Below are 25,300 nucleotides of genomic sequence, written 5' to 3' on the forward strand. Positions count from 1 at the left end.
ACATTCAGAACAACAAATTATGAACAAAAGAACTACATAAAAAAAGAAAGAATTCTTTACATTGTGCCCTAATCTTCAAATTTGCTCCTCTATTTTGAATTAAACAATATTGTATATCGAATCAAATCCACGGTGTTGAAGATGAAATTTGATAGAATAAATGGGTGAAGGGAAGGATCAAAGAAGAAAGAAGAAAAAAATTTGTTTGCGAGATGAGGAAGAAATAGAAAAAGAATGAATAAGATGAAGGGCAAAATTGTCAAATAATTAGAATAAAAATAATTGCTTAGTTTGTAAATAACATTCAGGACAATAAATTATGAACAAATGAAGTACATAAAAGAAGAAAGAACTCTTTACATTGTACTATAATCTTCAAATTTGCTCCTCTATTTTGAATAAAACAATGTTGTATATCGAATCAAATCCACAGTGTTGAAGATGAATTTGATAGAATAAATGGGTGAAGTGAACGATCAAAGAAGAAAGAAAAAAAAAATTGTTTGCGAGATGAAGAAGAATTAGAAAAAAAATGAATAAGATGAAGGGCAAAATTGTCCAATAATGAGAATAAACATAATTGCATAAAAAACTATGTAAATAACATTCAGGACAAAAAATTATGAACAAATGAAGTACATAAAAGAAGAAAGAACTCTTTACATTGTGCCCTAATCTTAAAATTTTCTCCTCTATTTTGAATAAAACAATGTTGTATATCGAATCAAATCCACAGTGTTGAAGATGAAATTTGATAGAATAAATGGGTGAAGGGAAGGATCAAAGAAGAATGAAGAAAAAAATTGTTTGCGAAATGAAGAAGAATAGAAAAGGAATGAATAAGAGGAAAGGTAAAATTGTTAAATGATGAGAATAAAAATAACTGCAAACAAAACTATGTAAATAACATTCAGGACAATAAATTATGAACAAATGAAGTACATAAAAGAAGAAAGAACTCTTTACATTGCGCCCTAATCTTCAAATTTGCTCCTTTATTTTGAATTAAACAATACTGTATATCGAATCAAATCCACAGTGTTGAAGATGAAATTTGATAGAATAAATGGATGAAGGAAATGATCAAAGAAGAAAGAAGAAAAAAAATTGTTTGCGAGATGAGGAAGAAATAGAAAAAGAATGAATAAGATGAAGGGCAAAATTGTCAAATAATGTGAATAAACATAATTGCATAAAAAAACTATGTAAATAATATTCAGGACAAAAAATTATGAACAAATGAAGTACATAAAAGAAGAAAGAACTCTTTACAGTGTGCCCTAATCTTAAAATTTTCTCCTCTATTTTGAATAAAACAATGTTGTATATCGAATCAAATCCACAGTGTTGAAGATGAAATTTGATAGAATAAATGGGTGAAGGGAAGGATCAAAGAAGAATGAAGAAAAAAATTGTTTGCGAAATGAAGAAGAATAGAAAAGGAATGAATAAGAGGAAAGGTAGAATTGTCAAATGATGAGAATAAAAATAACTGCAAACAAAACTATGTAAATAACATTCAGGACAATAAATTATGAACAAATGAAGTACATAAAAGAAGAAAGAACTCTTTACATTGCGCCCTAATCTTCAAATTTGCTCCTCTATTTTGAATAAAACACTGTTGTATATCGAATCAAATCCACAGTGTTGAAGATGAAATTTGATAGAATGAATGGGTGAAGGGAAGGATCAAAGAAGAAAGAAGAAAAAAAATTGTTTGCGAGATGAAGAATTATTAGAAAATGAATGAATAAGATAAAAGGCAAAATTGTCAAATAATGAGAATAAAAATAATTGCATAAAAAACTTTGTAAATAACATTCGGGACAATAAATTATGAAGAAAGTAAATAAAAGAAGAAAGAACTCTTTACATTGTGCCATAATCTTCAAATTTTCTCCTATATTTTGAATAAAACAATGTTGTATATCGAATCAAATCCACAGTGTTGAAGATGAAATTTGATATCCTCTTCTTTGTTCTATACTTAGTCTAATTTTTAGAAGTTTCTTCTATTTAGTTGCTCTTGTTATCGGAGAAGATAAATTAAGTTTCCATAAAAATGAGATTGACGAACGAATAGTGTGAGGAGGATGCCGATTATCTTTATATGCGACTTGACTTGGAAAAACAAAATGTCAAAATTAATTTATTTTCCGTAGCAATGTGTACCGGGCCGCCTTGTTTCTTAATTTATTATACCATATAATTTATTATGGCGGTATATTTAAAGTTTTGAGCGTCGCATTATTTCTAAAAGCTACTTCGAATACTTATGTTTGAAAATATTTCTGGAGACATAATTTAGAATCTTTGTAGATGAACAATAACGCTTAAATGGCTTAAGGATCTAAACTTTAGCTAAGATTTACTTACACACCACCGTCGATATTTCCGACAATATTGGGTCCTTGTTTAGAAAGTACTTGCATTAATTTCACTAATTGATTTTATTCAAGGACAAAAAAAAAGTTAAGTGTGAGGAGTTTTATAACTCTTGATTTTGCCATATTTTATAACTTATTTTTTTATTTAATTAATATTTATTTATATCAAAATTTGGTATTATTTATGTTAATCTATTCCAATAATTGCAATTATTGTATATTGTGTGTAAAATATTAATTTATTAGTTTTTAGGTATAATTTATAATTTATTTGGTGTATAAATTAAATTAATTGATGTGTTTCTTGAATTATATTTTTAGGCATTATTTATGTGTTATTTAAGTATTTAATTTTGGCTAAATTAATATTATTTAGTAAGTATATTTATTTAAATAAATATTTATAAAGTGTTTATTATTTATGCATATTTATAAAGTGTTTATTATTTATGCATATTTGGTTATTGGACTTCTTTCAACTTTATTACATTCAAAAAATAACTTTTTATAAAAATTTGCTTTTATAATGATTCATTCAAATACAAAATTGAATTGCTTTACTTTTGGCTTCTTATTTATTAAGTTAATCCAAACGGGCTCTAAAATTATTTCAAATACATATTTTTAAGCTAAGACAATTCCTAGATTTTTTTTTTTTTTAAATTATACTACTTAATATCTATATATATATATATATATATATGAGAAAATTGCAAAAAGTATCCCCACGTATACTCCATTATCACTTTTATCCTGTATTTATCTTATTGGCAAAATATATCCTACATATTTACAAAAGTCGTTATTTATGTCATTTGTCCGCGCGTGACATTTACACCAGACGCAATTACGCGCGGCCAAAGGATACAAATAACGACTTTTTGCAAACATGTGAGATATATTTTACCAACGAGATAAATACATGAAAAAGGTAATAATGAGATATACGTGTGGGATAACTTTTGCAATTTTTCCCCTCTATATATATATACTATCAAATAGACTTGTGCTATGTACGGGTGTATACAGGGGCGGATGTATGTGGGAGCAAGGGGGGCTCAGCCCACCCTTTCCCCCACCCCACCCCCTTATAATTTTTAATTTTTTGTTTTATTTTATAATATGTAATATAAAAAATAATAAATGAATTAAAAAATTGCAAAAAATTGATAAAATATTTATGTGAAAAATTTAAATTTTGAATAATAAAAAAATTATATCATAATAATTTTCTGATAATATAAAAATAGATATGAACAAAAAAGTAATAAATAATAATTAAAAAAAATTTCAAAAATTTCTCAACCAAATACACAGAAAATGATATTTTTAACAGCTTTTTTTTTTAATAAATGTTTTTATTATTTATTAATTTCATATAATACAAAATTTATCTTGTAATATGCAGTTGTCAATGTAGATTGATATTTTGCAAGATTTTTGAAATATGATAACTCCATTGATAAAATTATTGGATAACAAATAGATGATGATCGTTTCAAAATTTTAAAAATTAGCCCCCCTTTCATCCTGGTCTGGTTCCGCCTCTGGGTGTATATATAAATAATATTTTAAAAATTAATAAATGAAATATATTTTTTCTTGTGAATTAAAATACAATATCAATTTAAATAAATATAACAAATATAATAACAATACTTACAATAATAAAAGTATAAAATACGATATTGAATGACAAATAAAAAAATAAAGAAAAATATATATAATCAAGAATAGTCTAATAAAAGATGATATAATCTCGTCATTTTAAAAATATTTAAAAAATAATATAAAGTTAATAATAAAAATAACGATGTCATGAAACAAATATTATTTAAATTATCTTTGAATCCATATCAACGAAATCTATAATATCAATAAATGATATAATGTTATATTGGTCTACAAAACTATAGTGTTGGTCATTCACAAGGATAGAATATGATATAATATCGGCATCTTAAAAAGTATATAAAAAATAATACTCCCTCAGTCCCGGATATCATGTTTCATTTACTGTAGACACGTGAATTTTGAAGGGTATAATTAGTAAAAATAATTATTGTATGATAAAAATAATTATATATTAATATTAAAATAACTAATTAGTCTAATTAAAATTAAAAAAATTATAAATTTTAAAATTTAAAACAAGATTAAAGTGTATAATTTTTTCTAAAAAAATAAAGTGACAAAATAAGTGGGATCGACGGAAATAGAAAGGTGGACATGATAATGAGACTGAGGGAGTATTATATTATTAATAATACTAGTATGATCACCCATGCGTTGCACGATTTGTATATATTTTTAAAATTATGTTGTATAAATAATTTATTATAAAGAAAAATATCTTTAAGAAAAGAAATTAAATATTTTTTAGAGTCGTGTGCAAGAGTAGAAGACCAATAGTATAACTATATAAGCATGTTCTACAAAAGAGTAGAATATCCAATTTTATTGTTAAATGAACTGCATATTAACTTGATTTTTCTTTTTAAATCCAAAATTTATTTGAATTTATAGTCAAAGAAAAATGTTTCAAACTTATATTATTTTAAAGTCTCCAAGGGAATGAGAAGTTATATTCATTTATGGCTTACGAGAGAAAAGTAAAAAAAAAAAAAAAAAAAACAAGAAAAAGAAAAAAAAAATAAAGGATTGAGAAAAGCCAAAAAAAAATGAGCTCATTTAAATTTGTAGCCTTAGTGCTTTTAGTAAAAATACTCTAATACCACAATTATTGCATAGCAAGTGGTGCCGAGGTCGATCCACAGATACTGTGAAGTTTAATTCTTATTTTATCACAATTTCAAATATTGGGAGGATAATTTAACAATTCACTAAGATAAATAAAAACAAACAATGGAAAATAAATGTTAGATTTCAAAGAGATTAAATTTCTAGCTCAATGAGTGAATAAGAAATCGTATTAAAGATTCGATCATTGATTTTAAATCATCTTGTTATATAATTAATAAATTGGTTATAGGAATTAGATACAATCAAAACGACCAATTTTTCCTTACTTTATTGGCGGCAATGGTACGACCGATTGACCGCATTCCTAATCAAAGAAACAATCTACGTACGACCATAAATTAATTTCTTCAATTGAAAATAGCATGAGAAAAACTCAATTTAAATATTCAATCAATTACGAAAAGATTAAATTATTTGATCATGCAATTCCTATGCTAAGCTTGTCAACCTATTTACCACTTTATCAAACAAGTGCACAATTACAGATGCAAATGTTCGATTGGCACACAATTGTTAAATCAATCCAAAATTCGTCAGCGATAAAAGATCAAATAAAAAAATTATAGGCATGAATCGCATAAATTGCATAAATATCAATTTAATAAACATGATTCAATTTAAATCAAAACACAATCTCACAAATCCAAATTCGAAATTTAAATTCAACATTGGACTAGAATAAAGGAAAATTAGCTACTTATACTCAAAGTAAAAGAAAATAATAATATAAAGATAATGATAATCTCCAGATGACGCTTCCTCTTAAACCATCTCGCCGCATTCTTCGAGCTATGAAGTGTGAGTATCAATTGTAATGATTTAGTCTAATGCCTTGCTTTTTTTTTATTTTTATTTTTTATTTTTATAGATGATCAATTCTTCGATTGCACATTTAATCACTCCATCTCGATCATCATGCCTACAATTACGTCTCAATCCCCATAATTGTTTGATCGAAAACATGACATGGATGTGAATTACTCCATTCCTTTGTACCACTACAAAAAAAAAATTGTAAATTTCCATAAAATTTTACTACGTAATATAATTCATTGCAAAATTGCGAACAAAATTTGCTAAAAAACTAAAAGATGGTCACAGTTTTGATCTGTTGTAAGATAATATTACAATATTCATAATCTGTCACAGTAAATATAAGAATTACGTGACAAAAAATACATTATGTTGCAAAATTGCGACTTAAATAATAACAAATTAGATCCGCTGAAAATATCCTATAATTTATATGACCAATAATTCACTCAGTTGCAGTTTTCCTATTGAATCTGCCATAAACCCACTCCATTGCAAATATCCCAAATTAAAACGAGGAATCATTTGAGTTGTCGCAATTTATAATTTCCTATTGACTCTGCCACAAACCTCATCTCTCGTAAGCCCTAGACCCTAAATTTAATCGCTCTGCTTCAAATTAATTCCCAAACTCACCGACGCAAACAGCTCCGCTTCAGATTCTCACACTCACTCAGAAAAATACACACAAACGCACTGGTGACTTCAAACCGATATTTCTGAAGTTTTATCACCGGAAACGGTGGTTTAGAAGCTGAATTGGAGCAATTGCGGTTCGTCGATTATCAAGGGTTTGTTGTTGCTTGGTAAGTGGAAGCATACGTGTAGAAGATTTCTAGGTTTTCTATTATTCCATTTTATGTTCGATTAATTCACTATTTGTAAGTCCCAAACAACATATCTTTGTATGTTAATGTTCGATTGATTATTTGGAGAGAGAACCGATAGGGTTCCATTAGCTGTGCAGCAAGAGTTTGTAAGTTCCATGGGAATACATTCATTTTCTTTTACGGGCATTCGGACAACTTCTGATAATTGAATCAGAGTATTGCTTTCTAGATAGATATATAGATAGATGATAGATATGTGGAATGCATGCTTGGAATATCTGTTTGTTCTTTTTACCTTCATCCTCTATGTGTGGTTGCTTGTTAGTTCAATTATCTAATTATTAGACATTACTCTAAACTTTACATGCTCTATGTTCCTATTGGAGGCCACAAAAAATATTTTCTCATCTTTTATTCTTTCATTATTAAACACTTTTTAAGTTCTCTTCGACTCTGCATTATCAATTATTTGCTCACTTGCTGCTTTTTTCCAGTGATGTACATTCAAAAGCCGTTGAATAGTTCTTACAATTAGTGAAACAATACCATGAAAAGGTGTGTAAATACTCCTTAATTGTGTCTTGTTTGCATATTTCTTTTGGCAATTTACATTCTGAAATGATATATGGTATATTGTTCGAATTCAATTCTTTTGGTTTTAATGTTCAATAAGTGATAACTTTATACTATATTTTGCCATGATTTTTTTTTTTTTTTTTTTTTTTATCATAATATACATTATTTTTTATGGCATGTCAGTTTGTTGTGGCGTATGTTCTGGGAAGAACATTTTTAGATGTAGTTCTTGCAAGGATAAAGATCTCATATATAATTTTTAACATCCTTGTATTGTAGGCAGGTTTGGTAGGCAAATTGTCCTCATACTAGTATGTGAATTTGCTTAATAATTTCCTAAAATGCATGTGAATGTTAGCTAAACTGTTCATTTTTTCTGTATTGATTTGAGATGGGTGAAGAAAATGCACTTTACTAATTTACTTCAATTTTAGTATGCATTCTTTCAGCGGCTGAACGGATAGCAAACTTTGTTCCTTGAGCTTGTATATTGGGAGGAAAAGCATTTGCTATATATGTACAAGCCAAGAGAATTGTAAAATTAATTACTGATATCGGGGATACCATAAATCATGATCTGGATATTGGTGATTTGTTGAAGGTACACTATTTTGTCTCAAATGTAATTCTTAGGGAAGAAATATACATTTTGGAGGAGGAGGATATTGAGCTTTCTTTGCGAGATTTTGATATTTATGCTCCATAAATATTCTTCTGAAAACATGCATGGGAGCACATTATGGAGCAATTACGATGTATGGGAGCACCATCTATTCATAGGCCTGATCCCGATTCAAATGGTGGTAGTGTTCCAGTATTATGATATTTCACTATTATATGTTTTCTTAGTTACAAATTTAGTTGTTTTTGTATGTTATTATGGTAATTAGAAATAAATTAGTACATATTTCTGATATTTTCTAGTTGCGGTACTGATACTAAAAATATCGTATTTGTGGTCTATTAAATACTGTTTAGGTTTGAAAATTTTATATAATTTCAGTTAATTCTCGTATATTTGACAAAAGATATTAATCGAATTATTAAATTGGATTGATTATGGAGAATTGAATTGATATTTGTTATATAGGTTTTGGAAAAATTGGCAATAAACGGGAAAAGACAAATTGAATAGGTGGTTTACTGTAGAAATTACGACGGAAGTAACGATAGTTATATTCCCTAACAACAAAAATTTGCAACAATCAACAACAATCTTTTCTCTTGCCATGCAATATGTTAGTACCACATTTTTGTAGTAAAATTCCGTGGCAAAATGTTGTGACGGAAATGACGGTCACTAGTTCTGTTGCAATTTTTTGAAAATCTTAGTTCTCACTTTGAATCACTACAGTAATTTGTACTACAACTCCTACTTGGATGCACATTCCATTGTAATTGAAAGTTGTGACAGAAATTTCGTCAAGACGAAATTTTACTGTAGTAATTTGTATATTTTTTTTTTTTTTTTTTTTTTTTGTAGTGGTACCAATCAATAACATGACAAAATAAGTAAAAATCTATCCATAACATTAATTATATTTTATAATTTATTTATATAAATATAAGACAATATATGTATTATCACGAATCTATATTTTTTTCTATTTTTTTTATCATCTTATTTCTACTTCAATTATTAAAAAATTAATATAAGTAATTGCGTAAAATATTAAAATTAAAATAAAGTAATACAAAATTTTATAAAATAACATTGATAGGAAAAATAATATCAAAAATATCTTTAAGATACAAAAATAAACATATTGACATAAAAAAAAAAAAGGAAAAAAAATTCTTTATCTTAAAACTCACTATAATTTTTTATTTGAATTTTTTCAAATATTTCATAATATAGAAAGAATTTATAAAGTTGGAAACCACAATATAAAAATGATCTACAAAGTTGAAGAAAACAAACTGTATTAGAATAAAAGTGAAATGTTTTACTTAACACATGTAGTTTATCAAATAAATATGATGTCAATTATGAAAATATTGTTATTTTTAAGTATATTTTTTAGAATAAAAGTAAATACCTTCAAATTTTTATAAAATATACTTATATATTTATATCATTAGTTTTCTCTTTACGAGTTCGACAAAAAATTGTAACATGATAATTTTTTTTTATAAATTTTGTCACCTATTTTTATTTATATATTAATGATTAGATAGTGAGTATATTCAAAGTTTATATATTTATACTATTGGTTCTACTATGCACATGATTCTAAAAAAATATTTAATTTCTTTTTTAAAAGATATTATCATTTATAATAAATTACGTATACAATATAATTTTAAAAATATATACAAATCATGCAACCCACGGGTGAGCACATCAGTATTAATAAAATGAAATAATTTTTTTAAAAAATGTAAAAACTTATGTCTGATTTGTTCAAAAAAATTAGGGAAAAAATCAAATTAATATTATGTAGATGACATCGTATTGAATTGAAATTAAATATTGCAAAATTTCTAATATAATCCTATATTAATAAATAATAAAAAATAATATGTCTAATTTTTCGAGTATAATCTACAACATTAATTCATAGATTCATGTTTAAAAGTTAATCAACATAATAACGTAAATTTTAATCGTTAATTACGAAGGGAAAAAGTGTGTTCTTTTATTCAAAACAAATAAACACATTTCGGAAAAAAAAAATAATTAATATACTAATGTAGACACTAAAAATATATGTCTAAATTTAATTAAATATTATATATTTTAGAAGAAAATAAAATTCCAATAAAATAAATATATGGTATTTAATTATGCACATATATTAATTTTTGTATAATAAATATCAACCATTAATGCAAATATTTGTTTAAAATGAAAGATATCGTACAAATATTATGTGCATAAATAAAGCCATAATAAATTTGACAGCAAAATAAATAATTTTGTCAATAAATAAAGTATATAAATTAATATCTTCCAAAAAATGACAATGATATAAAAATCTTGACGATAAAGGAAGGTGCACAATCAAATCCGTCAAAAATGGAAAACAACATCTAATGGAAAATGAAAGATTATAAAATCTTCCTATTGGCCAATCAGAACGCGTCACATGGCACCATCCGAAAAGGAATCCAAGGCCATTACTCCTCTATAAATAGGAGTCATGGTCAATTCATTTGACATACCGAAGTTACATCAAGGATTCAAGTAGAGGGGTAAGTCTCTAAACTCTTTATGTATTGTTCTTCATGTTCTTCGTGTCCTTCGAAATGTACTTCATCGAAAGTCATTGATTTGGACAAATGATCCAATATTGGTTGACTAATCGATAGATTCTTCGCCGTATGCCTGAGCCGGAGGAAGGATCAAAGCTCCCAAAGCCATTGAGAAATACGTCAAAGCCAAGGAAGAGCCTCCCAAGTTCATCCCAAAGCTTCAAGGTGTTCGTCGCGTTCTTCGTCAAAAGCATCAACCAGGCCCTCTTCGATCCAAAAGTCAAAGGGACACGCCGCCAAAGGTGTTATGGAGCACCAAATCCACCGCCTCAAAGATCAAAACCGCGGATCGCCCAAAGAAGATATCAAATCAAAAGCTGATAATCAAATCGTCCGCACGGAGACTGAAGCTCTCCAAAAGGCGGAAAAGACAAATCAAATATCAAAGCCGTGGATTGTCCAAAGAGGGCATCAAATCCAAAGCCGACAATCGAATCGCCCACACGGAGACCGAAGCTCTCCAAAAGACGGAAAAGGCAAACCAAAGATCAAAGCCGCGGATCATCCAAAGAAGACATCAAATCCAAAGTCGATGATCAAATCTCCCGCACGGAGACCGAACCAAAAGGCAGAAAAAACAAACCAAAGATCAAAGCCACGGATCGTCCAAAGAATATATTAAATCAAAAGCCGATGATCAAAGCGCCCACACAGAGACCAAAGCCCTCCAAAAGGCGGCAAAGCCAAAGCAAAGATCAAAGTCTCGGATCGTCTAAAGAAGACATCAAATCCAAAGCCGATGATTAAATCGCCTACACGGAGACCAAAGTCCTCCAAAAGCGGCAAAGCCAAAGCAAAGGTCAAAGCATCAGATCGTCTAAAGAAGATATCAAATCCAAAGCCGACGATCAAATCGTAAACACGGGACCAAAGTTCTCTAAAATGCGGTAAAACCAAATCAAAGATCAAAGTCTCGGATCGTCCAAAGAGGACATCAAATCCAAAGCTGCGATCAAATCGCCTGCACGGAAACCAAAACACTCCAAAGTCCGGCAAAATCAAACCGAAAACCAAATCTCTTCGGATCAAAGAAGCCATCGAAAACCAAGTTTGAAAACAAATTGACCCGAAAGGAGAATCAAAGGACACATTTAGAGAATATGACCCGCTTTAAATCCAAATCAAATATAATTTGTATAAATTTTGTGCTTATTAAAAGTAACACAATTTTTTGTCTACAACTATACACTTATTATTGTTATATTATCTACATAATTTTTTATATTTCACGTAAAAAAATAAAAAATAAAAATTTAAACCAAAACACAAAACAAACCTACAGTATATTTTAGATGAAGTTTATGTCAAAGACATACACCATAATTCATTTTATATATTTGTAAATCTTAACTTCTGAATATATATGTATTTTTAACACAATCAATATATTTATTTAACACCTAACAATATATTTATTAAGTATCTAATAAATAGTGAATGTTTCAATTTTACTCTTATTTATTTCATATTGAAAATAACGTTGATAAAGTTTCTATTAACCGTTTAACGAAGATTATGAAAGTTTTATTACTTGAAGTTTTTATTTTTATTGAATAAAATTACAATTGGATATGTATAAATAACTGAAGTAATTTTGGATATTGAAAGTAAATTTAGACTAATAGGAAGGGGAAGACAATTCTTCTCATATGTATTTTTTCGAAAAATTCAAACATGTTCAAAATAATAATAATAATAATTTTGATATATAAATAAATAATATGTATACAATTCACAGTATATTTTATGTTAATTGATTATTTACCATTAATATAATTTATGTTTATATTTATTTACTTAATATCTTATTTATATTAAAATTTAGTATGATCAAAATAAATGAATAATATGAACATGTTTACTGTCATAAAATACATAACGAAAATATAATAATAATAAAACAATATAATATATAAAATATAAATGTAATGTGTATGTGTACGTATGCATATATATATATACGTGGCATATATATATGTGAGTGTACTTATGTATATATTAATAGAGAGAGAGAATGAGACAGAGTACACAAAAGAGAATAAATTTTCATTCCATTCAATTATATACATTCGAAGGAGGCTATTTATAGCCAATTCTACACGTACTTAGTCATCAAGACTAATGCATGGCAACATATAAAGATGACACCTACATTAAATAAAGGATGATACCGCGTCCCGTAAGGGATGACCTGGTGGTGTAGGGGTTAGACTTGTGACCATGAGGTCATGGGTTAAAACCTCCGACGTCTTAGATCACTTGCCACACATGGTTCGCCTAGTGTGACTTGTCTGTCGGGCCTAGTTTGCAGGGTATTAGGTTCGGCCGATGGTTTACCCAGTGCACACTTTCGGGTAGCGGCTGCGGGTTCCTATGTCATAAAAAAAAAAAGAGAAAAGGATGTCACATGTGGTAGTGTCATAACATTTCCCCTTTAGGTGCCATTTTAATGGTAATGAATACGTCTCATTAAAACTTTATTAAAAAAAAAATCCAGTGGGACAACCTAAATCGCCACATTGAGCTTTGAACTTCCCAACGTGTTCGATGGTGGATTTACCATTTTCCCCCGAAAATAGGGTGAAGTAAGGTGTTTTGTTCCTAAGGGGTAAAGGCATCGTCTCTACGACCCATGTTGGGAAAGGCTTTTGGTAGATTGGCCTCTCTTTGAACTTCATTCTCGGGAATGCCCTTCTGATACTTTATATGAGGACATCGTGTTGATCAATGATCTCGGCTCTGTGATATTGGGAGTTAACAATGGAGCTCCTACAAGGGGTTGTTGAGTCATGTGGGCATGAATAGATATGGTCTGCCCTCCTTGCCCCCAAGGGGACAACGCTCCTTGTTGGTTTACTCCGCATGCGCCTGGATATGCCCACTGTTGTTGTTGGGGATGACTCCCGTATGTAGGTCTCCCTGTGAATTGCATCGGTTGCACTGTTCCAAAATTGAAACAGTCCATGTAATCCGAGCATTCCCGACAGAACTATCATCTCATTCTGATGCCTGATGGCTAGGTACATAACTCGCCTGCCCTCATTGGGATCTCATTAAGATAGATACTTGGCCGTATTGTAACGGGCCGGTTCCTGACGACTGGGTTCGGGTGGCTTTAGGCAAAATACTGCAACCTACGCCAAGAGTGATATGACCGTAGACGTTGCGATGGGGCTTGCAGAGATTGCGCTTTTGGCACCATAGCAGATTCCAGTGGGGCCGCTTGACCCTGCAGTCATGCCTTTGCGTTCCTCTGCGCGGAGCTGGAATATTTCGTTCCTTGCAGCCGGTCGAACGACGTCAACTAGTTGCCTCGAAATCTCGTAAGCAATGTCCCATATCCTGTCTTGGAAGCACTAGTTGACTTCCCTTCCGATAGTTTCCAGCATATTTTCTGTTTGTGATACTTCTTCCCCTCTCCGAGAAATGGACGTGCGGTCTCCTCCCCATGGAAAACAGGTGTTGGAGGCCCCTTCGCCTGAGTTATAACCAAGGGCTGCTTGTTGGAAGTCCTCGTTGTGTCCGGACATTTTCACCAATTTTTTTGCACTTAATCTCATAAGCGTCGACTAGGTCCCATTAGGCGTGCCAATTTGTTGGAACCAAATTTTGATAGGTCTAAAATCCTCCGCCTAAGGTTCAACAATGCGCCCTCGAATCAAACATCGCCGGATGAAGGATCAATTCGACGGGGTTCCAACAAGTGTTCCAAAGAACCTTGTCATATGTCGACTGGAAATACCCTTGTTACTCGATCAAATTTGAAATCAAAATCAAGTAGGGGGTCAGCTAGCTATATGTAAAGGCCAGCGGCCAGATTAAGCGTGAGCTCCTGAATATTAAAATTTTCGCAAATAGAATTACAAAGAAAACATAACCTAAATTGAAAAGGAATAGGAATGCTTAAAATATTAGAAAAAAAGAGTTTTTATTTTTTATATGCCCCGTAGGGCTTTGCCTAGACGACTATTTATATTCTTGCAGTTTTATTTTATTCTCTCCCCAGAATCTCTCCCCACGTCTTCCTTGATTCCCTTGTTCTATACGTTGCTTTCAACTCGCTCCACTTGCTTCAGTTTGGGGAACATTGCTGACTTGGTCTTTTTTTATTAAGGTACGACCATTACCTGTATGGCTGAAGGTCTTCCCTTCCCTGAATGTCCTCTTTCTGGAGTTATGTCCTTTGGTGGAATGTCGTCGATGGGATGTCTATGTGGTGGTATGTCCTCATTTGGATTGTCTTTGTACCGGAATCATGTCCCTGCGTTTTGGGGTTTGGGCCCAATAAGTTGTAAATTATATTCATAAGATCTCAATTAAAATCAAATCAAACGATTTTGCATGTACAAAAAGCATATCTTAAAAGTGTAGGGGGCGGCTCGTACGGTACTGAACATATATTGAGTTCAGTACCATACTTGATCAATAATAATTGTTGAATCAATACAATTATTAATTTTATGGTTGAAATATAAAAACTTGATGTATTAAATAAGAATCGAAAGTTTTACAATCAAAGCTAGCGATATGATATTTGTAAAAAAAAATATATATTCTCAATAAAGCAACAATATGATGCATTAGTTTAAATTATACATTAAAGATATTATGTGTACACAAACATAATGTAATTGGTACAACAAGGCGATGATACAGTGTTTATCAATAAGACATTATTTATTAAATTAATTGGAGATTAATATTATGGAGAATTGTGTCATCTAAAAAATAATATTTTGTATTCATTTGTTGACTTTTATATTTATTACAAAAATCTCAGTCATCTTTAGTTCATGGATTCATTTTTAGAAAAATAAATAACATTTATTTATGAATTTTTATTTTTATTTTTTTTATATATACCATACATAAAATCATATTGCTTACCATGTTTTTTTAAAAAATATTCTATATTATATTTTTATAATTAATATACTTTCTAAATATACACACAAATCCATATATCAGCCACCCCCCACCCTGTAATTTGAAGTCTGATCTCACTCCAAATTTATTTTTCGATCTTGTGAACTCGCCATGGATCCAAGTATGATTTCATTTGAAATTTTATCATATAAATCGCTATATGATATATGAATTGGAAATGTGCCAATTACGTACAAAATTTCTTCAATATACCTACGGAATATAATGTGACTCCGAACTAGGAAAATACACTTACTCAAAGCGGATTTAGTTGAACACATTTGAGAGAAGTTTGGTCAATCGGATAATTAATTTATTTAAAAAATATATTATAAAATTATGTATTTTGTGATTAAATTTTAATTAAATATTTTTGTTAGTATATTTTTTATATATTGTCATTTCGGACCTATATATATGTCTATATATATGCACATTAGAACTCTTTTTTTTGTTAATATATAATTTCTATTTTTTTCCAAATATTCAAACATGGTATCAGAGCCGAGCTAGGGTTTATTTTTCCCGACCGCACCGCCGCCTGATTTCACTGTCGACCATCGGTCACCGGATGACAATGCCGCCACCATCACCATCGCCTCTTATACTTACTGTTGATGGTACCTCTATGCGCATTACCCATACTGGCCATATATCATCCCCACACTTCGATGATGTTTATGTCATACCCAAATTAGCCCTAAACCTTGCATCTGTCGGTCAGTTGGTTGAGCAGGATCTTACTGTAATTTTCTCTTCTTCTAGAGTGCAGGTTCAGAACACGCAAACATGTCAGATACTTGGCACGACTCGCAAGACCGTCTGCCTATTTGAGCTTGACCACATTCGCCCTCGCCGGACACTATCTCTTTTCGCTGCAGTCTCTCATTCCTTTTCCTATCACTGACACCTCAGACTTGGTCATGCCTCCCTATCTAAACTCAAGTCTCTTGCAAATACAAATGTTTTGGGTATAGTTCGTTTTGAGTCTTTTGATTGTGTGCATTGTAAACTTGGAAAACAACTAGTTTTACCTTTTTTGAACAACTTGTCTATTGTTGATAAACTTTTTTCGTTTAGTATATTTTAACATTTGGGGGCCCTCTCCTGTTGCTGCTCTTAATGGGTTTTGTTACTTTGTACTTTTTATTGATGATTACTCTCGCTTTACTTGGATTTCCTTTATACATAAGCGGTTTGAACTTGTCTCCATTTACTCTGCATTCACTAAAATGGTGCAAACTCAGTTCTCGTGTCATATTCAGACTTTTTGCACTGACAATGCCTTCGAATATAATGATTTTGCCTTTCTTAGTTTTTTGTCCACACAGGGTACTCTTGTAGAGCGTTCTTGTCACTACACATCTTAGCAAAAATGATAGGGCAGAGCGCAAACATCGTTATATATTAGACACTGTTTGAGCTATGTTGTAATGTTTCAGTTGTCCAAATCGGTTTTGAGGTGAGGCTGCTCTTACTGTTTATAATATTAACCTCTTATCCTCTTTTGTACTTCAAGATACCACACTTTTTGAGAGACTCTTCCGCCAAGTACCTTATTACTCTCATCTCTATCCTTTTGGTTGTGTCAGCTTTGTTCATCTTCTTCTTTATGAACAAAACAAATTAGAATCACACACCCGTCTGTGTTGTTTTCTTGGGTATGAGATAGAACATAAAGGTTATTGATGTTGGGATCCTATTTTGAATCATCTACATATCTCTCGGGATGTTAATCTTTGGGAGCATAAGTTCTTTTCCTCTGAATCTACATTTTCCATTCCCTTTGAGTTATAGTCCCTGTTCTTTGTTCTGGATTCACCTCATCCTTTTGCAGGTCCTGAACCCCTATCCATTCCTGATGGTCTGTATGATGCTGATCCTTTTCCCATCAGCTGACCAACCTGCGCCTTCTAAACCTATGTCTGATCCTCCGGAAATTACAGTTCTTTCCGCCACTGATCGGGGACCCACCCGTGTAAGTCGTCCTCCCTCTCATCTACTTGATTATCATTGATTTTCTGTCATTTTATCTCACCATGAACCCAGGACCTTTCGTGAGACGAACTGTGATCCCTTGTAAAGTGACACTATATATGAAGAATTGCAGGCTCTTGAGAAGACTGACACGTGGGATATCGTCGATCTCCCTCCTAGCAAGAAACATATTAGCTGCAAGTGGGTGTACAAGATCAAAACTTATTCCAATGGTTCTGTTGAGCGCTACACGGCTCGCCTTGTAGCCAAGGGTTTCTCGCAGGAGTATGGTATTGATTATGAGGAGACATTTGCTCCAGTTGCTCTCTTGACATCTATTTGTTGTCTTCTTGTTGTGCCGTTGTTTGATGTTGGAAATTATTATAGTTGAATGTAAATCATGCATTTTTTCATGAAGATTTGTTTGAGAAAGTCTACATGATCCCTCCACCTGGTTCAGATTTTTCAGAGAAGGTATGTAAGCTACGCCGTGCCCTTTATGGACTGAAGCAGGCACCCCGAGCTTAGTTCGCCAAGTTTAGTGTTGCGCTCATTCAGTATGGCTTTTCTGCATCTCCCTATGACTCTGCTCTCTTTATTTGTCGTTCTCCCACGGGGATCATCATTCTCTTGTTATATATGGATGACATGGTTATTACCGGATGATACTTCTGGTATATCTGATCTATAGACCTACCTTAATTGACACTTCGACATGAAGAGTTTTGGTTAGCTCCGTTATTTTCTCGGACTTGAGATTTCTGACTCTCCGGATGACATATATCTATCTCAGGCGAAATATGCATCTGATCTCATATCTAGTTCAGGTCTGACTGATAGCCAGATTGCATCCACCCCTCTCGAGGGGAACTACCGACTTGCTCATTTCGACGACACTCCACTAGAGGATCCCTCCCGCTATCGGCAATTGGTGGGATCCCTGATCTATTTGACGGTCACTCGCCCTGACATAACTCATACGGTTCATGTTGTTGCTCAGTTTATGACTAATCCCTGGACAGTTCACTATGCTGCATTGTTACACATCATTTGTTATGTCAAGGGAACACTCTTACATGGTCTTCACTTTTATGTTGACTCTCCATTGGTTCTTGCAGGTTTTTCTGATGCTGATTGGGCAGGTGATCCGACTGATTGTCCTTCCATCACATGTTATTCTTTTTTTCTTGGGAGTTCCCTCATTCCTTAGCGCAACAAGAAACAAAATCTCGTTTCTCGCTCCAATGCAGAGTCTGAATATCGTGCTCTTGCTGATTCGACTTCAGATTTTCTTTGGTTTCGTCAACTTCTTTCTAATATTGGGGTCCCTCAGCTTTCTTCTACTTCCCTCCATTGTGGTAGCACGCACGCAATCCAGATCTCTCATAATGATGTCTTTCACGAGCGCACCAAGCATATTGAGATTGATTGCCACTTTGTTCGTCAGCATGTTCGTGCATGTATTGTTCATCTATCTCCTGTCTCTTCCGAGGATCAGACTGCGGATATCTTTACAAAGTCCCTCTTCCTAGGCCGGTTCTCCACATTGTTGAGCAAACTCAAATTGGTTTCTACTTTACCACCTTGAGTTTGAGGGGTGTTAACATATTTTTTATATATTGTCATTTGGGGCCATATATATATATCTATATATATGCACATTCGAACTCTTTTTTTTTTTTTTTTCGTTAATATACAATTTCTATTTTTTCGCAATTATTCAAACAATTTTAATTATTATGTGAGTACATAAAAAAAATATTATTTTTATTTATTTTGTTTATTCATGCTAAATAATACATGGTAAATTGTTTTTTTAGTCCCATAATTGGACATCTTTATCATTTTAGTTCCGTAAGTGGAGCCTGTCGTAAACTAGTCTCATAAGTGGAAAATTTTCGTTGTTTTAGTCCTCCGGTGCCGGAGACGCCCGCGTGGCTCGCTGGAAGCCACGTGTCCGCCAGATCAGTGACACTGGGACACATGGATTTTTTATTTTTTATTTTTAATTTTTTTAATTGGACCAAAATTTTTTTTTTAAAAATTTAAAAACTTAAAAAATAAAAATAAAAAATAAAATCCACATGTCCGCCAGGTGTCGCTGACCTGGCGGACACGTGGCCTCCGGCAAGACATGCGGGTGACTCTGACGCCGAAGGACTAAAACAACGAAAAATTTTAACTTATGAAACTATTTTGCGACAGGCTCCACTTACGGGACTAAAATGATAAAGGGGTCCAGTTACAAAATTAACAAAATAATTTACTCAATAATATATTATTATTTTAAAATATTATAGAATATAATACGATGAAAAAGTATAATTTTATTTTTTCAATATATGAAATATTTAATGAAATGGAAAAAGTGGAGATTTTAGGTGATTTTTTGAGTATGTTTACTTTGTATTTTTTGGTTAAATATATTTCTTTTATGTCAGATATAAAAAATTATGTTGGTAATATAAAAAATAATATTTTGTGTCTATTTGTTAATTTTTTTTTGTAGGTGAATAGAATTAAATTCCCAAAATCCCAATTCAAAGTACCATTTTTCTCATTTGTGTTTGTTCCACTAAAAGAATTACTATTTTTATATTTTAGTAGAAATAATTATATACTAATATCAAAATATTCTTAATTTTTACTTAAATTACAAATATACTATTACATATACAATTACTAAAAAAAATGTCAAAAATTCTTTCACACACTCCCAGTAACTAATAAAATTAATAAAATATAAAAAATCTCTTAATCTATTACAAAACTTTAAAAATACAAATGAAGTATATATATACTCCCTCCCTCCGTCCCATATCTATAAATCTATTTATTTTTTGTATGAAGTTTTAGAAATATTAGTATTATATTAGGATGTAGTAAAAATAAAGGTAAAAAGAGCTAAACTATCCTTATTAGTATTGTATGATATAAAATTAATGATATTTGTGTAATATATTGTAAATTAGAAATGTATTTTTAATGTTAAGTTGATACTACAGTTACTAAAAAACAAAATAACATACTTTGTTATGAAACGTACTAAAATAAAAAAAAAATAAAAATAGATTGTTAAAGGAAGGAGGAAATATATTATATTAATATGTAGATATTATATTTTTATTTTTGTTATTATTTTTATAATATTTATGGATGAACACACCCTTTGATATGAATGCGAAATCTAATCGAAGTTTTTGTAATGTGAAATCGAAACAAGCTGACATACCACATTAAAGAGATTGGGGTGAGTTTCTTCCCTGCGGATGTCCGTATTACATGCACCTGGATTTGCTGTCATGAAGACGTGGCAATACGTGATTCGGTGTACCATGTCATTGTGACATCGCCGTTACTCCTTTGGTCAAAAAGAAATGAAATCCATATTTATATAATCAGAATTATATTTGTAGTATTTTTTACTACTAAAAGTGACTTTACCCCAAAAATATGACAAAAGAGCGCGGCTGAGTAGGTACAACTGAAAGTCCACGAGGTACAACGATATAATATCAGACTCGCTGCAGCATATTGGAACACTATCTCCACGAGAACAATTTTGTCAAAACCCTCCTGCGCAGGTAGAAGCGTGTAACGGAAACATGTCGAGGTCGTCGGTCCGATTGGTCACCGCCATTGTAACGTTTTTCTTAGTCTCATCGGCGTTTGCGGACGATGATGTTGTTGTGCTGACCGAGGAGAATTTCGAGAAGGAGGTGGGCCAAGATCGCGGAGCTCTCGTGGAGTTCTATGCTCCTTGGTATGGATCGATATTCATGCTAACACATAGTTTCTATGAATTTTGTTAACTGGTGTTTACAATTGTTGTTTATTCTTTTTTTTTTTGTTATTCTCTCTGTTGCCAATTAGATTGTTGAGTTTTATTTTTGTATGCCTAAGCGATTGAGTAGATCTCTTGCTTCTGAATCTGAGTTCACTAATCTAGATCTGATGCGATCGAAGTTTTTCTTTAGCAATTCCTTATTACTAGGTACCTGTTCGCATTGTTTTGCGCTGAAGCATATGAAAAACAGCCTGAACTTTCGAAGATTTAATTATTGCAGGGATTGAAACGCTTTTTCCTATATTCAATTAGAAATTTGCTATTGTATAAGCAGTGGAGTCATCGAATTGGTGTGAAGGAGCTGTTTTGACTAGTTGTAGTCTTGCAGAGCTTTCTGGCATGCTTACTGATTCTTGCTGCCGCTGCTAGATTCTAGTTAAGATTCGTTATTTTTCTTCTTGTCCAGGTGTGGCCACTGTAAAAAGCTTGCTCCCGAGTATGAAAAGCTAGGTGCGAGTTTCAAGAAGGCAAAATCTGTTTTGATAGGCAAGGTTAGAAATCTTAATCTTATATTACTATGTTGGTTGCCTTTTCATGCCATATTTTTCGGTAATATTAAGTAGCATATGGGTTGTGTTTGAGTTTCCAAAAGGCAAGAGCACCAAGTTGAAAAGTTTTCATGCTTCAATGTTTGAAGTAACACATGGCGGCTGTGAACTTTATCAACTCATTATTCATTACTATGCATGCAAAACAAAAGATTATGTTTTTAAAATGCTTAATGTACTTGTAACAGTCTCCATAAATTTTTGCTGTGTTGATAGACATAAGATATTCTTGTTCGTATTTCTGGAACAAATATTCTGTTTTCTTTCTGATAAATTTTTATTTTTTGTTTTATAGAATTGAGTCTATTTCTGGTAGTTGTGTTTGGTAATCAAGTAAACTTCCTTATGATAATAATCTCTTGAGATAATAATTGGATATTACTTAGACTGATCACCCTGGCATAATATATATTTTTCTTAATGCAATTTGTAGTTTAATTAGGCTATCCCTGAATCTTGCTGTTGTACAAAAAATATGTTTCGGATTTGTATTGAATATTAGTTCTATAACAAATTTATGAGATGTGCGAGTGACTTACTGATTTCTATTCATAACTTAGCCGAATACACAATCAATTCCACATTCGTTATTTTACTGTAGGTTGATTGTGATGAGCATAAGAGTCTTTGCAGTAAGTACGGCATTTCTGGATATCCCACCATCCAATGGTTTCCCAAGTCATCACTGGAGCCAAAAAAGTAATTTAAATTCATTTGGAAACCATTTACCTTTTCAAATGTGTCTATGTATTTTAAAAGAAGTTTAACAATGGAGATGTGTTAAATTAGCACTGACTTCCCTATCCTTTTGTAGGTACGAAGGTGCACGAACTGCTGAAGCCCTTACTGAATATGTTAACAGTGAAGGAGGTAGGCATGCTATTTGGTTTATTTTATGTGAATTATGATATTATTATGATTATGCAGTTGCCGTTGACAGAAATGGTATGGTTGAAAAGCCTAGTATATTTGTATCTGCTTGGTTAGATACAACTGCGCTCCTTTGTTTCATGATGTTCTCATATGTTCTTGCCCATTTCTTGTAAATTATGATCTGTAGGGACCAATGTCAAGATAGCTGCCATCCCTTCTGATGTTGTAGTTTTGACTCCTGAAAACTTTGATGAGATTGTCCTTGATGAGAAAAAGGATGCCCTAGTTGAATTTTACGCACCTTGGTAAGCAAATGTTGAAAATTCCTTCATTTATATCCTTAATGCTTCATCAAAAGGTCTGGATGCACGCTTTTGACATACCTTAGTCATAGTGCAGCTTTAAATAGTCTTGTATGATGATTAATTTGTTCTCATACTCCGTTCTTTGTCCTTCTAGGTGCGGTCACTGCAAGAACCTTGCTCCTGTAAGTGTGTCACCGGCTCGTTAGATAAATTGATGTAAAAGCTGAAGTAGTTATATTAAGTATCTCAACTGTATCCTATTTCTCAATGCAGACCTATGAAAAAGTTGCCACGGCATTCAAGCTTGATGAGGATGTGGTTATTGCAAACATTGACGCCGACAAGTACAGGGATCTTGCTGAAAAGTAAGTCATACTGAACAATTCTCTACCTATATTACACTAAGTCATACAGAAGAATAATTCAAGTTGGTTGGACATAAATCTGAAATATTGAGAAATCTATTCTCCAAGAGCCAATATAATCTCTAAGGCAAACAATGAAGGAATATTTTTTCATGCAATCTATATTGCGAAGCAGGTATGGTGTAAGTGGTTTTCCGACATTGAAGTTCTTCCCCAAGAACAACAAGGCAGGTGAAGACTATGATGGAGGAAGGGATGTGGACGACTTTGTCACATTCATCAATGAAAAATGTGGGACTAGCCGAGATGCAAAAGGACAATTGACTTCAAATGTCTGTACCGCGCACAGCTCCTATTGTTATTCCATTGATTTTCCAGTTCTAATTATATTTTCTTCTTCCCTCCTTAGGCTGGTATTCTCGAGGACCTTTCTAACTTAGTGAAGGAATTCGTTAGCGCATCAGGTGAGGACAAAAGACTTGTCTACAAACGGCTGGAGGAAGAAGCTGACAAGTTACAGGGTTCAGCTGCAAGGTCTTCTTGAATGCCATGTGATCGATGCCTTTCTTATTGTGTTTAGTTACACTTAATGATAACTGTTTTGTCTTGTCTTGTCTTTATAGCACAAGAAAACAAGCATACATAGTATCTCTGCTGTTACAAAGCTTTTGTTTTCAACTTCTTTGCAGATATGGGAAAATCTACACGAAAGTTGCCAAGAGGTGCATGGACAAAGGCTCAGATTATCCCAAGAATGAGATTAGGCGGCTTGAGAGTATACTTGCCAAGGTAACTACTTATGATCTTATTCACTCTTCTTATGTAGTAGTATTATTAATCTTCTTTCTCTCTGTGTGGGTGTGGGTGCAGTCGATAAGCCCAGCAAAGGCAGACGAGTTCACACTGAAGAAGAACATCTTGTCGACTTTTGTGGTCACAGACCAGTGAGGGCACACTTTCCATCTCTCTTAATTTGCACCTTCAGGCACCACAGATTTTGGGATCAAGAGATCTGGAGAGAAAGTCAGTCGTGAGTGGTTTGTTTGTGAGGTTAACAACAGAATAATAGAATAGAATACAGATATGATGATTCCAACCATCTTTTTACTCAAAGGGACAAGAAAGAAATCGAACAGAGAATTAAAGTATTGTTTAACATTGTTGTAATATTCGACTCCCTCCCGGAATGTCAATCTTTAATTATCTAAACTGAATGCTGACATTTATTTGAGCTTGATGGGCTATATCATATATCATATATATAAACATATATCTATACTTAATATATACGAAGCTGTACTAATGGTCACTTAATATGTTTGCTTTGCCCTTGATATTTGTACTTATTATTGGTTTTGCAATGGAGCTCGAGTACTCCATGGATCGGCAGTTGAATTTACTCTTTTTTCTCCTTCCAGGTCATTGTAGGTTACCTAAGGGCACCCAATCGACTGCCCCACTCCGGTTCCTTCTCATTCTCTCTTTTGTGCAATGTCAAGTTTCTCTCTTCCACATTGCTAAGTATCTTAATTAAATTTTACATTCATATTAAAAAATCCCTAAAATTTCTATATTTTTCACATCATTAAATATTTCATATTATTAGAAAAGAAATTTATATTTTTTCATGATATTTTATTTTTATAATATTTAATAAAAAATAGAACTATTATAAAAAATAGAACTATTATTTTGTCTTAAAATAATATTTTATGTATCATACTTACATAATTAAAATTTTAAATTCAAATTTAACAACATAATACATAATATTATAATATGTCGATTGACTAAACTTTCTCCAAATGTGTTCAACTAAATCTATTTTGAGC

The 25,300-nt window shown here is 31.8% G+C and overlaps 1 protein-coding gene and 1 long non-coding RNA gene across 2 annotated transcripts; both read left to right on the top strand.

The window, feature by feature from the left end:
• The first annotated feature begins 6,449 nt into the window (after positions 1–6,449).
• On the top strand, positions 6,450–8,189 carry LOC127260571 (uncharacterized). The gene is made up of 3 exons (XR_007840748.1): positions 6,450–6,772; positions 7,291–7,351; positions 7,807–8,189. It is a non-coding gene; the product is annotated as an uncharacterized LOC127260571 (long non-coding RNA).
• A 12,815-nt stretch (positions 8,190–21,004) lies between these two features.
• Positions 21,005–24,699, top strand: LOC127261221 (probable protein disulfide-isomerase A6). Its single transcript, XM_051289469.1, has 11 exons — positions 21,005–21,293; positions 21,784–21,868; positions 22,527–22,624; positions 22,740–22,795; positions 22,986–23,103; positions 23,258–23,285; positions 23,377–23,468; positions 23,644–23,800; positions 23,878–24,002; positions 24,158–24,257; positions 24,339–24,699. Exons 1-11 carry the CDS (start codon positions 21,136–21,138, stop codon positions 24,414–24,416), a joined length of 1,095 nt encoding a protein of 364 aa, XP_051145426.1. The 5' UTR covers positions 21,005–21,135; the 3' UTR covers positions 24,417–24,699.
• Positions 24,700–25,300: the final 601 nt, after the last annotated feature.

This window comes from Andrographis paniculata, unplaced genomic scaffold (assembly GCF_009805555.1).
Source record: "Andrographis paniculata isolate CXL003 unplaced genomic scaffold, ASM980555v1 Contig62END, whole genome shotgun sequence".
NCBI classification, from domain to species: domain Eukaryota; kingdom Viridiplantae; phylum Streptophyta; class Magnoliopsida; order Lamiales; family Acanthaceae; genus Andrographis; species Andrographis paniculata.

What these genes read in the sequence shown, in the direction of transcription:
- LOC127261221 (XM_051289469.1), top strand. Translation starts at nt 21,136, where the DNA reads ATGTCGAGGTCGTCGGTCCGATTGGTCACCGCCATTGTAACGTTTTTC. An exon ending in ACTGCAAGAACCTTGCTCCT is followed by an intron (nt 23,286 to 23,376) that starts GTAAGTGTGTCA and finishes TTCTCAATGCAG; the next exon opens with ACCTATGAAAAAGTTGCCAC. An exon ending in TTGAGAGTATACTTGCCAAG is followed by an intron (nt 24,258 to 24,338) that starts GTAACTACTTAT and finishes GTGTGGGTGCAG; the next exon opens with TCGATAAGCCCAGCAAAGGC.